The 14,961-nt window shown below is 46.4% G+C and overlaps 4 protein-coding genes across 4 annotated transcripts in view; 1 reads left to right on the top strand and 3 right to left on the bottom strand.

Annotated features, from left to right (window-relative positions):
* LOC119469944 (histone H2A type 1-like) overlaps positions 1 to 378 on the top strand; it is a 625-nt gene extending 247 nt beyond the window's left edge. Inside the window, exon 1 of the mRNA XM_037735889.1 lies at positions 1 to 378. This exon is cut by the window's left edge and continues 247 nt beyond it. Within this exon, the coding sequence (XP_037591817.1) occupies positions 1 to 222 (222 nt within the window). The 3' untranslated portion in view covers positions 223 to 378.
* A 488-nt stretch (positions 379 to 866) lies between these two features.
* Positions 867 to 1,925, bottom strand: H1-5 (H1.5 linker histone, cluster member). The gene has a single exon (XM_017521358.2). The coding sequence runs from the start codon at positions 1,847 to 1,849 to the stop codon at positions 1,175 to 1,177; it is 675 nt and encodes a 224-aa protein (XP_017376847.1). The 5' UTR covers positions 1,850 to 1,925; the 3' UTR covers positions 867 to 1,174.
* Positions 1,926 to 7,620: 5,695 nt separating this feature from the next.
* LOC108298788 (histone H4) lies at positions 7,621 to 8,360 on the bottom strand. Its single transcript, XM_017521363.2, has one exon. The coding sequence runs from the start codon at positions 8,341 to 8,343 to the stop codon at positions 8,032 to 8,034; it is 312 nt and encodes a 103-aa protein (XP_017376852.1). The 5' UTR covers positions 8,344 to 8,360; the 3' UTR covers positions 7,621 to 8,031.
* A 4,876-nt stretch (positions 8,361 to 13,236) lies between these two features.
* LOC108298782 (histone H3.1-like) lies at positions 13,237 to 14,958 on the bottom strand (the record flags this gene model as incomplete). The annotated part of the gene is made up of 1 exon (XM_017521357.2): positions 13,237 to 14,958. A coding segment is annotated over one exon (345 nt), but the record flags the coding sequence as incomplete, so codon positions are not given.
* Positions 14,959 to 14,961: the final 3 nt, after the last annotated feature.

The raw sequence follows: 14,961 nt of genomic DNA, 5'->3' as shown, positions 1-14,961 counted from the left end.
TACCTGACCGCCGAGATCCTGGAGCTGGCGGGCAACGCGGCCCGCGACAACAAGAAGACCCGCATCATCCCGCGCCACCTGCAGCTGGCCATCCGCAACGACGAGGAGCTCAACAAGCTACTGGGCAAGGTCACCATCGCGCAGGGCGGCGTCCTGCCCAACATCCAGGCCGTGCTGCTGCCCAAGAAGACCGAGAGCCACCACAAGGCCAAGGGCAAATAATGTCTCCCTGTATCACTTTTCCAGTACAACGGCTCTTTTCAGAGCCACCTACTATTTCTGCGGAAGTGCTGGGCCACTGGTTTAAGTCAGTTGTGAATAAGTCATTTTATATTCCCTGAGTTTATTCATGCAGTGTTACATGTATTAGAGCCAACAATAAAGGCCAGGGCCAAGTGCAGTGGCTGACGCCTGCAATCCCTACACTTTTGGAAGAACTCGAATTCGAGATCTGCCTGGGAAGCGTAGCTGAACCGTCTCTACAAAAATTAGCCTGGCGTAGTGGTGCACGCGTATAGTCCTAAGGCTGAAGTGGGAGGGTTCGCTTGAGCCCTGGAGGTTGAGGCTGCAGTGAGTCGAGACCACGGCACTACGCGCCAGCCTGGGTGACACAAATGGCAACTGGCTTTCATCTGTGCAGATGTTTTAATTTTTAAAATACCCAAATCGGCGTGTAGCTTGAAACTTGCTACTTCCGCCAACCTCCATTAGCGGTGTGCGTGGGGAACACATTTTATTAACGCCAAAGCAGCTGGCGCCTAAACAGCTTAAACGCGGGGAAAACTGATGAAAAACTAACCAATCAGAATACAGAGCGGGCTTTTTAAGCTTAAACTTTTCTGTAGCCAGGCTAGAAAGCATGATACCAACTCTCTAAAAGCACCAGCTGGAATTCATACTTTAATGACGAATTGCTTTGGGAAATTGCAGAGGGTCCAGCCAGCAAGCCGGGCCCCTGCTTGCCTAGCATGACCCCATTAAGCTCAGGGGAGAAAAACTGCCCGAGATATTCGAACACAACAAATCTCTCTGCGTGCTCGTGTTTATTAACCACATTTCTGCATAAGGCGGACAGAAGGCAAAGTCATTTTGTGCACAGCAATTTTTAAGAGATCTCTAGGTGGCTCTGAAAAGAGCCTTTGGGGCTTGGTTGCGGTTTTCACATGCCAGCTTCCTACTTCTTTTTCGCAGCCGCCTTCTTGGCCTTTGCAGCTTTAGGTTTTGCTGCTTTCGGCTTAGAGGCTTTGGGCTTTGCTGCCTTCGGCTTAACAGCCTTGGGCTTGGCAGGACTCTTCGTTGCCTTTTTCGGCTTGGCGGCGGCCTTGGCTTTCTTAGGACTCTTCGCCACTTTTTTTACTCCAGCCGCCGCGGGCTTCTTCGCCTTCTTCGGAGTCTTCTTCACTGACTTTTTCGTTCCTGCAGCCTTCTTGGGCTTCTTAGGGGTGGCCCCCGCGGGCTTCTTAGCTTTGGCGGCGCCGGCCTTCTTGGTCTTGGGCTTGGCTTCCCCGGAGGCCGCCTTCTTGTTGAGCTTGAAGGAGCCGGAAGCACCGGTGCCCTTGGTCTGCACCAGGGTGCCCTTGCTCACCAGGCTCTTGAGACCAAGCTTGATGCGGCTGTTGTTCTTCTCCACGTCGTAGCCACCCGCCGCTAGGGCTTTTTTAAGGGCGGCCAGAGAAAGGCCATTGCGCTCCTTAGAAGCGGCCACAGCCTTGGTGATCAGCTCTGAGACTGGGGGGCCGGTCGCTTTGCGCTTAGCCGCGCCGGCCGCCTTCTTAGTTGTCTTCTTCTTAGCCGGGGACTTCTCCACCGGCGCCGGGGTGGCTGTCTCGGCAGGAGCGGTTTCAGACATGGCTACAAGAAACTGCTAGAAGAGACTAAGCTCAAAATCCAAAGAGCAAGTTTTGCATTGCTGCTATGCTCGTGGCCCAGGGCTTATATAAGCCGGAGCTGCCCTGTGATTGGTGGAGCGTCCAATCCACCGCCCTCCGGCCGCCGCAGCTCGCGGTTGGACTCCCAAATTGTGTTTGTTAGTTCTCAAAATTTGATTAAATGCTTGAAATAATGATACAGAATTTGGCACTTTGAAGCTCCAAAGGAGGAAAACAGCCTCCAGGTTCACATACTTGTTTGTGTTTTCACGAATCTCGTGCAATTGATGAAAGATATTTTTTAAAAATCCCTTCAGCTTTTTGTAAGACTCCATTGGACTGAGGGCATCATGTTAGTTAGTTGGGTATCATGATAAATTTCTACTAAGTATCCGGAGAAACTTATTTTTAAAAATTTGCCCGTGAGTTCACGCTTTGATTTTTGCAAGAGAAAAGACAGTGTGTTTCTTGGTTTGGGCATGAACTTTGTTTCTAACTGTAGCAAGTAACACAGGCACAGGGCAGCTGGTTGCCTACAGCCCCAACTCAACCACATAGACTTGACTTTACAAACTGACTCTGTGTCCCAGGAGCTTCCATGTGCTGGAAGAGTGTCTTTACAGAATGGGATTGTGCAGGTTGGAAGAGTTCCACTGTCAGAGTGACTGCATTGTAGCACGAGTAACAAAAATCGCTTTAAGAATCCAGCTGCACAGATTCAAATTCAAACTTACATGTGATATGTTTTCTGACTAAAGTATTTTCTCTGTTTAGTTCCTGGGAAAATCCATGAAAATGGGGAAGAAAAATAGTATAGATAATTCAGTTTAGAAAGAATTCAAATCTGCGGAAAATTATTCAAGAGCTCCCAGTGATCCTCAGATGCACAAACTGTTTGGTGACCCAGGTCTCTGTCAGGTTTTCAAAATGTTTTCACTGCGCCCCCTGAATCTCCATCCACATTTAACAAGCTGCATCATCAGGAATACTCTCTTCTGTAAGCAGCTAGGATACATCAATGTGGGAATGTTTGTGTGTTTAAGTGCAGACAGACTAATATTTTAGAAGAATATCTGGCTATTGACTGTTAAAAGGTTGTATTGGATATTGAGAGACTTCAGATGATAGAGGTTCATAAAAACTCAGGAAAACAACTGAGGCAAATACAGTGAGGTGGAAATGAATGTGAAGTTTGCTGTTTATGGGAGGTGTAGGGGAATGGACAGGATGCCTGAATGATAAAAGATAATGATTTGGATCTCTAATGAAATAAACAGTCGCTTGTTTCTTACCCTGGAAATGCTGTGCGAGAAAACTTAAAGCGGCCAGCACAGTCCCTCTTCTCTCCATGAACTCCTGCAGGTGCTGGCAGACTGTGGCCAAATCTGGGCAATGGCTTCTTCCTGTACGGCCCTCAAGCTAAGAAGTGTCCCTAAAAAGGTCACACATGGTGGTTCCTGCCTGTAATCCCAGCACTTGGGGAGACCTGGATAGGTGGGTTGCTTGAGCTCAGGAGTTCCAGACCAGCCTGGGCAACATAGTGAAATCCCATCTCTACTAAAAATACAAAAACCATTGCCGGGTGTGGTGGCACATCCCTGTAGTCTTAGCTACCGAGCAGGTGGAGATGGGAGGATCACTTGAATTCAAGGTATCAAAGCTGCAGTGAGCAGTGATAGCACCATTGCACTCCAGATCCTCTCAAAAAACAAGCAAACTAAACACTAAAAAGAACATGTGACAGAGACTAGATATGGCCTTTAAACCCTAAACTATTATCTAGTTGTTACAAATTTCTCCACAGAGACGCAGATATTGCTCTAGGCCTCTTACCAAAGAATGCAAATTGAGAACTAAGGAAGAGGATATCTTCACAAGAAAATACTCTAACCAAGCACTTTCCACTGTTGCATACAAAAAACGTATAAGGTGCAAGAGAAAAAAATCCCAAAACTCCATGGGTAATGGTAGCAGGGGTATAATAATAAGAGCTGATACTCATTCAGCATTTATTACGTGCCAGAAAGTCACCTTAAATATGTTCTACAGGTTTTTGTTAATTTGCCACATTTACAGCTATACAAGATGAGGCCCAGAGACAATGAATAACTTGCCAAAGGTTATACAGGTACGAAGTGGCAGCTCTGAGTTTTAAACCTATGAAATGGCATCAGCTCCATTCTGGAGGGAAAATCCTTGAAGAGGTGAGGAGAGAACTATCTTCAAAGCTTGGAAGAGGCAGTGTCAAGCTGTTCCTACACCTAGCAGACAGCCACTAAAAGAGTTCTAAGTAAATTGTTGGAAAAAGCTTCTGGCCCCATGGGTCAGAAGTGGTTTGTTTGGTTGGTTTTTGTGTTTTTTTGTTTTTTTTTTTGTTTGTTTGTTTGTTTTGGTTTCTTGGGGTTTTTTTTCTGGAACCAAATCTTAAGTTTCCAAAAGTCTTACAGGTCTCCAACCCTTTGAATGTGAGGACTTTTTTGTTTATCTGTGTTGGTGGATATGACAAAAATTATGCACAGATCTTTTCTTCTTTCTCTTTCTTTATTTTCTTTCTCTTTCTTTCTTCAGCTATCCTTAGTGATCATGTATTTTCTGTGTGGCCCAAGACAATTCTTCTTCCAGTGTGGCCCAGGGAGGCCAAAAGGTTGGATACTGCTGTACCAGTTGCTGGGGTAGACACCTCTTTGCAAGAGTGAACCTAATATAAGAAAGAAGGGAAGGTGTGATGGGGCCTTAGCTGGCTGAGAGCACTCAGGAGAAAAATTGCCTTCACATCTCTGCCAGATATCTCCTAGGTCAAGATGTGTACTTCAAAAGGCTAAACAGCAAAATGAGGTCATGATAGTCACATATGAAGAGCACCTGAGGAAACACTAAACAGCTGGAAATACTGGACAAGTTTGGTTAGAAACCAGGAAGAGCTTTAAAATACCACTTGAATTTTAATATTCAGACTGCTTCTCACTGAAAACAAAACAAAAACAAACAAAACAAAAACTCATGAAAATTCAACTTCACACTTTACGACAAGCACATTGTAAAATGACAGTGAAATGTGTGTGTGTGTCGGGGTGGAGAGTTGTTGTTTTTGAGACAGAATCTTGCTCTGTTGCCAGGCTGGAGTGCAGAGGCCTGATGTTGGCTGACTGCAACCTCTGCCTCCCAGGTTCAAGCGATTCTCCTGCCTCAGTCTCCCCAGTAGCTGGGACTACAGGTGCGGTTTCACCATGTTAGCCAGGATGTTCTTGATCTCCTGACCTTGTGATCCACCTGCCTTGGCCTCCCAAACTGCGGGGATTACAGGCGTGAGGAACTGGCCCGGCCTGAAAGTTTTGTTTTTTTGTTGTTTGTTTGAGATGGAGTCTCACTCTGTTGCCCAGGCTGGAGTGCAGGGGCTTGATCTCGGCTCATTGCAACCTCCGCCTCCTGGGTTCAAGCGAGTCTCCTGCCTCAGCCTCCCGAATAGTTGGGACTATAGGTGCTTGCCAACACGCCTGGCTAATTTTTGTATTTTTAGCAGAGACAGGGTTCCACCATATTAGCCAGGCTGGACTCAAACTCCTGACTTCGTGATCCACCCGCCTCAGCCTCCCAAAGTGCTGGGATTGCAGGCCTGAGCCACCCCGCCCTGCCCGGAAATATTTTTTAAGGTCCACTTACAGAGAAAGAAGTTCATTTCGCAGATGACAGCATGCAGCAGGTTAATGATTCTGTCTTCTGGGGCCCACATGGCTTGCTAAACATTACATTGAAACAGAACAAAAGTGTGCTTTTGGTCAAAACTGTTACTTGCAGAAATTTATGAGGGTGGAAGGGCAACTTTCTTACATGCATAGGTTCCATGGTGGTCAAGTTACATAGGGTATACAAGAGCTAAATAAATTGTACCAACTAAGTAACTTATTAACTCTCTCTTCCCTTCTGAGTCCTCATTGTCTATTGTTACACTGTCTCACAGGTGAAGTTTTTAGAGGCTGTTTTTTTTGATGTTTGTTTTTTTGAGACGGAGTTGGCTCTGTCGCCAGGTTGGAAAGCAGGGGCGCGATCTCAGCTGACTGCAACCTCCGCCTGTCGGGTTGAAGCCATTCTCCTGCTTCAGCCTCCTGAGTAGCTGGGACTGACAGGCGCCTGCCACCGCGCCCCGCTAATTTTTGTATTTTTAGTAGAGATGGGGTTTCAACACCATCTCTCGATCTCCTGACCTGGCAATCCGCCCCTCTTGGCCTCCCAAACTGCAGAGATTGCAGGGTGAGCTCGGCGCCCAGCATAGAGCCTGTGGTGTTTTCTGAGACGGAGTTTTGCTGTTGTTGCCCAGTCTGGAGTGCAATGCGGGGGATCTCGGTTCACCTCAACCTCTCCTGCGTTCTAGCGATTCTGCTACCTCAGTCTCCAGAGTACCTAGGTTTACAGGTGGGCGCCACCACACCCGGCTAATTGTAGTTTTAGTAGAGGCCGCGTTTCTCCACATTGGTGAAGCTGGTCTCGAGTTCCTGACTCCAGATGATCTGCCCGCCTCGGTCTCCCAAAGTGCTCTGACTACAAGCGTGAGCCACCCGCCCGGCTAAGACTGTTTCTTAAACACTCATACTGCTTGTTCCCTTCGTTAGGGGCAGGTAGCTAAGTAGCATATACATTCCTCAAGAATAAGAACAGGAATGCTTTTCAAAAGTAAATCTCCTTAACAGTTAGGAGTAGGTTCTGTAAAGGGAATCGGGTTAGCATACCAGCCTGTGACCTGACTCCTGGCTTTACAGCGTTGAGCCAACACGTTTTGTATGTAACTTGCACTTAAAACAGGGTTACGACAGTTTCAAAAGCTACAGCTTTCTTTTGCTGACAATTGAGGGGCTCTGAAAAGAGCCTTTTGGGGTGGGGAAGACTTTTTGGGCTGTTATGAACAAATTTATGCCCTCTCGCCTCGGATACGACGCGCGAGCTGGATGTCCTTGGGCATGATAGTCACCCGCTTGGCGTGGATGGCGCACAGGTTGGTGTCCTCAAAGAGCCCCACCAGGTAGGCCTCGCAGGCCTCCTGCAGCGCCATCACCGCGGAGCTCTGGAAGCGCAGGTCGGTCTTGAAGTCCTGCGCGATCTCGCGCACCAGGCGCTGAAAAGGCAGCTTTCTGATCAGCAGCTCGGTGGACTTCTGGTAGCGGCGGATCTCGCGCAGGGCCACGGTGCCGGGCCGGTAGCGGTGCGGCTTCTTCACGCCGCCGGTGGCCGGGGCGCTCTTGCGGGCTGCCTTCGTGGCTAGCTGCTTGCGCGGCGCTTTGCCGCCGGTGGACTTGCGGGCTGTTTGCTTAGTTCTTGCCATGGCTAAGTAGACCCAACTGCTCCCCGCAAACGAGAAAAAAAATTGACCATCCCGGTATTTATAGCCGCCCTCGCATTCTGATTGGACAGTAGACTGTGGCGTGTTACGTCTCACTCACAGAATTGGCTCCCAGTTGAATCCGCTGTTGAAAGGGAAACATTCTGCCTCTGCTGTGCGTCAAGAAACGTAAAATGGGTTTTGCGAGCAAAACAAAAACGGAAACAAAAAACCCCCAAAACTGTAGGATTTTTCATGCATCAAAATCCTATTTCAATGTCAGCTTGAAGATCTAAACTTGCCTTACACTATTTTAACTGTTAGGCGTCACTATTATTTGACAAAAAGTTTAAGATCGTGAAAGAAAAGTGAAACGAGTCAATTTGTAAAATGAAGGCATTGAAGGGAGTATGAAATTCGAGACTTGCGGTAATTTCTGATTTAAACGTACTTAATGTTTTGAGGGTGGACCGACTTTCTGCGAAGGGCGATAGTGAAGCATTTTGGGTGTTGCGGACCACGCTGTCAGTTACACGGCCCTTGCAGTTGAAGTAATCCATACAAGCTACATGAACCCGGCCGTTATGCTATCGTAGCTTTTGGAGAAATCAGAGGCGTTATACATTTGGTCGTCTATCAGAGGATCCGGCACTTCTAACCACTAGGTGATGCCGAAAGGGGCACTGAGTTGCAGTAACCTTGGCGACTGTTTATGTAAAACCGCTATTTTGACAAAACTGCCAAATGTTTAGGTGTTAGGAAATCAAGGGTCTTTAGTCTACAGCTCTTTCACAGATTTCATGGGTGGCCCTGAGAAGGACCTTGGAGGAACGGGATAAGCAAGTGAAACGCTCAGCCGCCGAAGCCGTAGAGGGTGCGGCCCTGGCGCTTGAGCGCGTACACCACGTCCATGGCGGTGACCGTCTTGCGCTTGGCGTGCTCCGTGTAGGTCACGGCGTCCCGGATCACGTTCTCCAGGAACACCTTGAGCACCCCGCGGGTCTCCTCGTAGATGAGGCCGGAGATGCGCTTCACGCCGCCGCGGCGAGCCAGGCGCCGGATGGCGGGCTTGGTGATGCCCTGGATGTTGTCGCGCAGCACCTTGCGGTGGCGCTTGGCTCCTCCCTTCCCCAGCCCCTTCCCGCCTTTGCCGCGGCCAGACATGCTTTGTTCTAAGGAGAACGCAAGAAAGCGACCCTCGCAGCAGCAGTTTATATAGTGATAAGTCGGACCTGATTGAGAACTCTCACACCAGCTGCATCCGGTCACTCAATTTACAGACCTTGAGCCCTGCCCACGACTTCAGGAAAACATAGAAAGGGCGGTGCTTAAACTCGAGTTTCTAAAAATGATGCCCAATTAAAAATACTCCGTTCACCTTGCCCTTCCACAGTGTTTTGCGCTGAGCACCGCTGCAGGGATTTTCCTTTGAGTCTTCGCTGTCTGTTTTCCCTGTCACCTCTAAGCATCCATTGCTCTAGTGCCTTGTGGCTGCTGGAACCTAGTGGCGCTCTCTCTAGAGGGATAATCACAGTGGCTTGGGGCATTTGTGAAATAGTGTGTAGAAACTGCTTCCTACAATCTCAAAGTGATCAGCCTATGGAGTGGCTGACTGCAAAGGACGACGCCTGATGAGAGCTTGAAGGTGAAATTTCTCACCTTTTCTCAAATTTGGTTCTCTTTTATTTTCCTTAGGTTTTGCTCTTTCTGTAGCCGTCCTTTCTTTCTTTGTCTCCCTCGCTGACCACATTTTTGGGGGAAAAACTGACTTTCTATATTTTTCCTCATTCACCTAGAAACACTTCAGGAAGCTGGTTGAGGAAGAAAGGTGGCTTTTACCCTCTATTTTCTTATAGTGGTGGACATACCACTTGAGCTCCCCCATTCTTTTCTGTTGAACTAGGGAATCAGCTGTGCCCAGAAACCCTGTCTTTTAAACTTACAAATAAAGTGCAGGAGGGAGAGACCAAGGATGACTTTATTCCAATAAAAAGAGTTTCAAAGGGAGAGTGTTGGGTGACTTTCTTGACTTAAGGTGTTTGGAATCACCTTTCTCTAGCCCTGACATGCACACCTCCAGATATCAGATTTTCTCTCTGCTGACATTCACTCTTTTTATTCCTGAACATCAGTAACGTTTACCTTTTATATTTCAAATGTGTTTGATTATTTACTCCTTTAATAATCTAATTTTATTCTAAAAATCAGTCTCTTCGAGTATATTATAAACTATGTTTTCTGTATGTACAAAACATTACATTACTCATGTTCTGTTAATCAATTTCTCACTGAACTAGGCTGGATTCTTTTTCCCCCTCTTTTAACAGTGGAACCTAGGTCCTTAACCTTGGAGGTTTAAATCCTGTGTCTCTTGTGGCCCATTAATCTCAGCAATTCCTCTTTTCCAACTACAGAAAAATGAGGCAGCATTAAAATGCACTGTTCTTGTATATGTTATTTTATAACAAACTATTTCAAGATGAAATCTGGAAGCATTGAAAAACCTTTTAAGTGCCCCTTTATGTGGTAAAAGAAACTGTAGTATATGAAACTTTCCTTTTACACTGTTAGACTTTGTAGTTGGGCCCTACAAATTAAACTGACAAAAGACAGATCAATAGGGGAAAATATTTATTGTTATACATATCCATGTGGCAGCCTTCACAGAAGGCGAGTAAAAGCCCAAGGAGGCAGAGAGACAGACATGGGGGGTTGTATACCATTTTAAAGAGGGGGTCGTTTCCTAGCGGAGTAAATTGTAGGAAGGAAAATATATGGAATAAACTAATGGAAGATAAGGATTATCTAATACAGTCTTGTATGCAGGTTCAAGTCATCTCAGGTGGCAAGAATTGTCTCTGGGGGCCATTCTCCTCTTCTGGTATAACCAAGGAGGACATCTTTACCAAGGGAAATGTCTTTTATAAATGGAAGTTTTGTTCGTTTTTGTTGTTTTTCTTTTACAAAACAGAAACTTTTACCATTTTCAGTGCTTTTTCTGTATCGGCTGTTTCTCAAAATAATTCTTATAGCCAAGTGGCATATTTTTGGGGAGGAATATTCTGGTTCCTTGTATAACATCGTGTAAACCAAAAGGTATCAATTTAGAAAGTTTATTTTACCAAGGCTAAGGATGCACCCGTGACACAGCCTGAGAAGGTCCTGGCAACATGTGCCCAAGGTGGTTGGGGTACAGCTTGCTTTTATACATTTTAGGGAGACATAAGATATCGATCAATATGTGTAAGATGTACGTGGGTTCGGTCCGGTAAAGCAGGACAACTCCAAGTGGGGGCTTCCAGGTTAGAAGAGGAGTCAAGACAAAAGGTGGCATTATTTTGAGTCCTTGATCAGCCTTCCACTGAATAGACAATTTAGTCTGGTAAAGTGAATCTGCATTTTTACATATACAATAGGGCAGAGGGAGCAATCAGATACACATATGTCTCAGTTGAGCCTCAGAGGGATGACTTTGAGTTCTCTGTATCCTTTGTCCACAAGGAATTTCCTTGTGGGAATATTGCAAGGGAGGTTTATAGCTTTTTATTGTAGCTATCTTATTTAGGAATAAAATGAAAGGCAGGTTTGCCTGACACAGTTCACAGCTTGACTTTTCCTTGGCTTAGTGGTTTTGGGGTACTGAGATTTATTTTCCTTTCACAATCCTTTGAAAGATCTCTGGTTTACTTGATTGCCTAGAAAATATTTTGCCCTTGGGCATGAGGTGGCTCACTCCTGTAGTCCCAGCACTCAAGGAGGCTGAGGTAGGTGGATCACCTTAAGTTAGGAATTTGTGACCAGCTTGGCCAACATGGTGAAACCCTGTCTTTACTAAAAATACATACAAAAACTAGCTGGTCATAGTGGCACATGCCTGTAATCCCAGCTATTCAGGAGGCTGTGGCAAGAGAATTGCTTGAACCCAATAAGCAGAGGTTGCAGTGAGCAGAGATCGCACCACTGAACTCCAGCCTAGGTGACAGTGCAAGACTCCATCTCAAAAAAAAAAAAAAGTTTTGCTCTAGGAGTATTTACATTTTGGGGGGCTCAGAACATAATGCCTCAAAGTATGGCATCTTTGTATGCTGAGTACTTTCTCCTGTCGTTTCTCTGCTGGAAGGGAGTCATAGAAACCAGAAGGTCTCTTTCCCAAAGCAGGTCATGGAAACTACAACTCCTCTCCCCCAAAGCAAGCCTTAAAACCTAGAAAGTCACTGTCCCTTCTCCCTTGAAGACTCTCATTCCAAAGGCGTCCTGCCATACCTGGAGAACAGGATGCTACACACAGAGGTGGAGAAGAATCTGAACAGACAAGCCGTGCTGTTTCTTCAATACTGTCTTTGCCTAATCACATTTCTAAATGTCTCTCTATTCTTCATTGGAGGTACCTATGAAAACAGACAGTTTTCCTTGGGTCTTTGGAGCTTCATTTCTAAAGTCTCCAGTGTCAGGTAAAACTTTGATTAGATCCATTTCTTATGCTTTTCATTTGTTAACCTCTTTTTTGTTATAGTTCAAGCTGTGAACCTTTGGGTCTCACACCTTTCTGTGCCCTACCACACTGACATTTGTGTTTTTCAAAGGTGTACATTCTTTTTCTTTTTTTTTTTCTTGAGATAGGATCTTGCTCTGTCACAAAGGCTGGAGTGCTAATCTTCCCACCTTAGCCTCCCCAGAACCTGGGACTACAGATCTGAGCCACCACCCATGCCCAACTACTTTTAGTATTTTTTGTAGAAATGGGGTTCCACCATGTTGCCCAGGCTGGTCTCAAACTTCTGGGCTCAAGCGATCCACCTGCCTCAGCCTTATAACCTGCTGGGATTACAGAGGTGAGCTGCAACATACCGCCCCTTGTGAATTCTCTATGTTAAATCAGATACTTTATATCCCTATTGGTTAATTGAGATACATTGTGTATTTTTTTTTTTTTTCACATTAAAAAAGAGTTGTATTGCCCGAGGCAGGCAGATCACTTGAGGCTATTGAAGCTAGAAGAGCGAAACTAGCCTGGCCAACTTTTAGTGGAGAGCAAGTGAAACCTAACCTCCACTAAAAACACACAAAAAATTAACCAGGCATGGTGGCCTGTGATTGTAATCTGTTAGGAGGTTGAGGCAAGAGAATCACTTGAACTCAGGAGGCAGAGGTTGCAGTAAGCCAAGAGTGCACTATTGCACTCCAGCCTGGGTGACAGAGCAAGAAAAGAAAAGAAAATGTTGTACTTCTAGCATCTTTCAAGATTGACTAGAAGAAAAAGAAAACAAAAGAAAGAAATAAATTGGCCAGGCACGGTGGCTCACGCCTGTAATCCCAGCATTTTGGGAGGCTGAGGCCTGCACACAAGATCAGATGAAGCAGTTTATCAATCTGGGTGGTGCCTGCTGACTCATCAAGTGCTGATCTTAGGAGCAGTTTAAGCAGGATCTGCATCTTTTAGCCTCCAGTTGCCTGACTCCTACACCATAATTTCAAATCCTGCGGCTAATGTTTGCATCTAGTCCCCAGGCAAGAAGGAGGTCTGCCCTGGGAAAGGGCTATTATAGGTCTTTTTTTTTTTTTTTCTTTTGAGACAAGAGTCACTCTATCACCCAGGCTGGAGTTCAATGGCGCGAAGCAGTGCGATCTCGGCCCTCTGCAACCTCTGCCACCTGGGTTCAAGTGACTCTCCTGCCTCAGCTGGGATTACGGTGCCTGCTACCACACCTGGCTAATTTTTGTATTTTTGGTAGAGACGGAGTTTCACCATCTTGGCCAGTCTGGTCTTGAACTCCTGACCTCGTGATTCACTGACTTTGGCCTCCCAAAGTGCTGAGATTATAGGCATGAGCCACCACGCATGCCCAGCCTGTAGTCTTTGTTTTAAACTATAAACTAAGTTTCTCCCAAAGTTAGTTCAGTCTACGCCCAGCAATGAACAAGGACAGCTAGGAGGTTAATTTTGTATTTAGTGGAGTTCGAGGGCAGCCTGACCAAATGCTGTTAGGTTGTTGATCCCAGCCAGGGCCCATGCCCTTACCACCATTGCCAGAAAGAATCAAAGGACAAGTCAGAAAATAGTGAAAGTACAGAGGTTTATTGCAAAGTGAAAATAAGTGCTCAAGAGAGCCAGTCTTGCCCAGCAGTGATTAGGGCTTCAATCTTTATGGGTTTCTTTAACCAAGGAATGGAATATTCATGAAGATGTCTGGAAAAGGGTGACAATTTCTCAAAACTTTTCCATGAAAAATGGGTGTTTTTGGAACTGTCATGGCATTGGTGGGTATCGAATTTCTACGTTAAGTATATAATGAGGTCCCAGGTGAAACCTAGGTCAAATCCCATGCCACAGTGGGTCAAGTAGGACTGAGCCAGCTTGACCAACAGTCCGGTTTTCAGGGTCTTTTTGGCCCCTAGCTTGTGCAGCTATTTCAACAGTTTCCTTTTTGCTAGTGATGTGAAACTGCTGCCTGGAATTTTCTATTCTCTTGTGACCACCCTAATTGACATTTGTATCCCATTGTGAGACTACAGAAAGAAACAAGGTCTTGGGACTTCTGGGGGGGGTTGGAAGAGGTGGTGACACAAGTGGTCAGAGGGTGAGGGAGGAAATGCAAAGGCACCAAGGAAGGAAAGGCAAAGGTTTTCTTGCTATGTAGATAAAGTCTCTCAAGTAATCTCAGAAGAATAGCTGACTGCCTGCGACAAACTAGTTTCCTCTCCTTTGAATCAATCTTCCTCTTTAGGGAGGGAAAGGGGGCCTCCGAGAAAGCCAGTACGTGCAACCACCATTTACTGATGTAGATTTCTTTTATAGGTATAAATTTCTTTTACAAAAGTCTTTCAGAGCTTTTCTGTCTGCAGTCTGCAGTTTCTCTGAGGACTGCTACCTGTGGGGTTTCCATCCACATAACAAGACTGCCCCTTGCTAGCCAAGCCTCTTCCTCTCTGCCTCACATCATGTTTTGCCAGGATCCAATCTTGCATACTTTGTGTAACCTCAAGGTGGCATATAAACTTACGTGCCTCATTGGCAGGTAGGTCTTAATTTCGAAACTTCCCGTGTCTATGTGTTAAATACACTTGTATGCCTTTTCTATTAATCAACCAGTCTCAAGTCAGCGATTTTCAGCGAGCTTCCGGGGGGCCAAGGCCAGTGTAACCCTTTCCAGTTAAGAAATCTAATTGTTACCTAGAGTACTGGCCGAAAGAACACCGTGAGCAGGAAGGAATTCATACCACCTTGTACATAGATTTGTTGATCTTTCCTTGAGAAAGTGAGATCTTTAGCCTTCCTTATACCCAGAGGAATACCATCTTAAAAGCAGAGTTTCACACTGCTTTAAAGTTGCACTTAAGACACTTCAATCTGTGGTGTAACAGCTATTCCCATTGAGAACATAAGTGGCTCTGAAAAGAGCCTTTGGAAATAGAAACCCACTCCCGAGCAGGGGATTACGCCCTCTCGCCGCGGATGCGGCGCGCGAGCTGGATGTCCTTGGGCATGATAGTCACCCGCTTGGCGTGGATGGCGCACAGGTTGGTGTCCTCAAAGAGCCCCACCAGGTAGGCCTCGCAGGCCTCCTGCAGCGCCATCACCGCGGAGCTCTGGAAGCGCAGGTCGGTCTTGAAGTCCTGCGCGATCTCGCGCACCAGGCGCTGAAAAGGCAGCTTTCTGATCAGCAGCTCGGTGGACTTCTGGTAGCGGCGGATCTCGCGCAGGGCCACGGTGCCGGGCCGGTAGCGGTGCGGCTTCTTCACGCCGCCGGTGGCCGGGGCGCTCTTGCGGGCTGCCTTCGTGGC

This window comes from Cebus imitator, unplaced genomic scaffold (genome assembly GCF_001604975.1).
Source record: "Cebus imitator isolate Cc_AM_T3 unplaced genomic scaffold, Cebus_imitator-1.0 Scaffold1085, whole genome shotgun sequence".
NCBI classification, from domain to species: domain Eukaryota; kingdom Metazoa; phylum Chordata; class Mammalia; order Primates; family Cebidae; genus Cebus; species Cebus imitator.
This window is presented reverse-complemented; position numbering and strand designations above follow the sequence as displayed.

Bases quoted from the DNA above. Each gene is read 5' to 3' on its own strand.
- H1-5 (XM_017521358.2), bottom strand. From the start codon at position 1,849: ATGTCTGAAACCGCTCCTGCCGAGACAGCCACCCCGGCGCCGGTGGAG.
- LOC108298788 (XM_017521363.2), bottom strand. From the start codon at position 8,343: ATGTCTGGCCGCGGCAAAGGCGGGAAGGGGCTGGGGAAGGGAGGAGCC.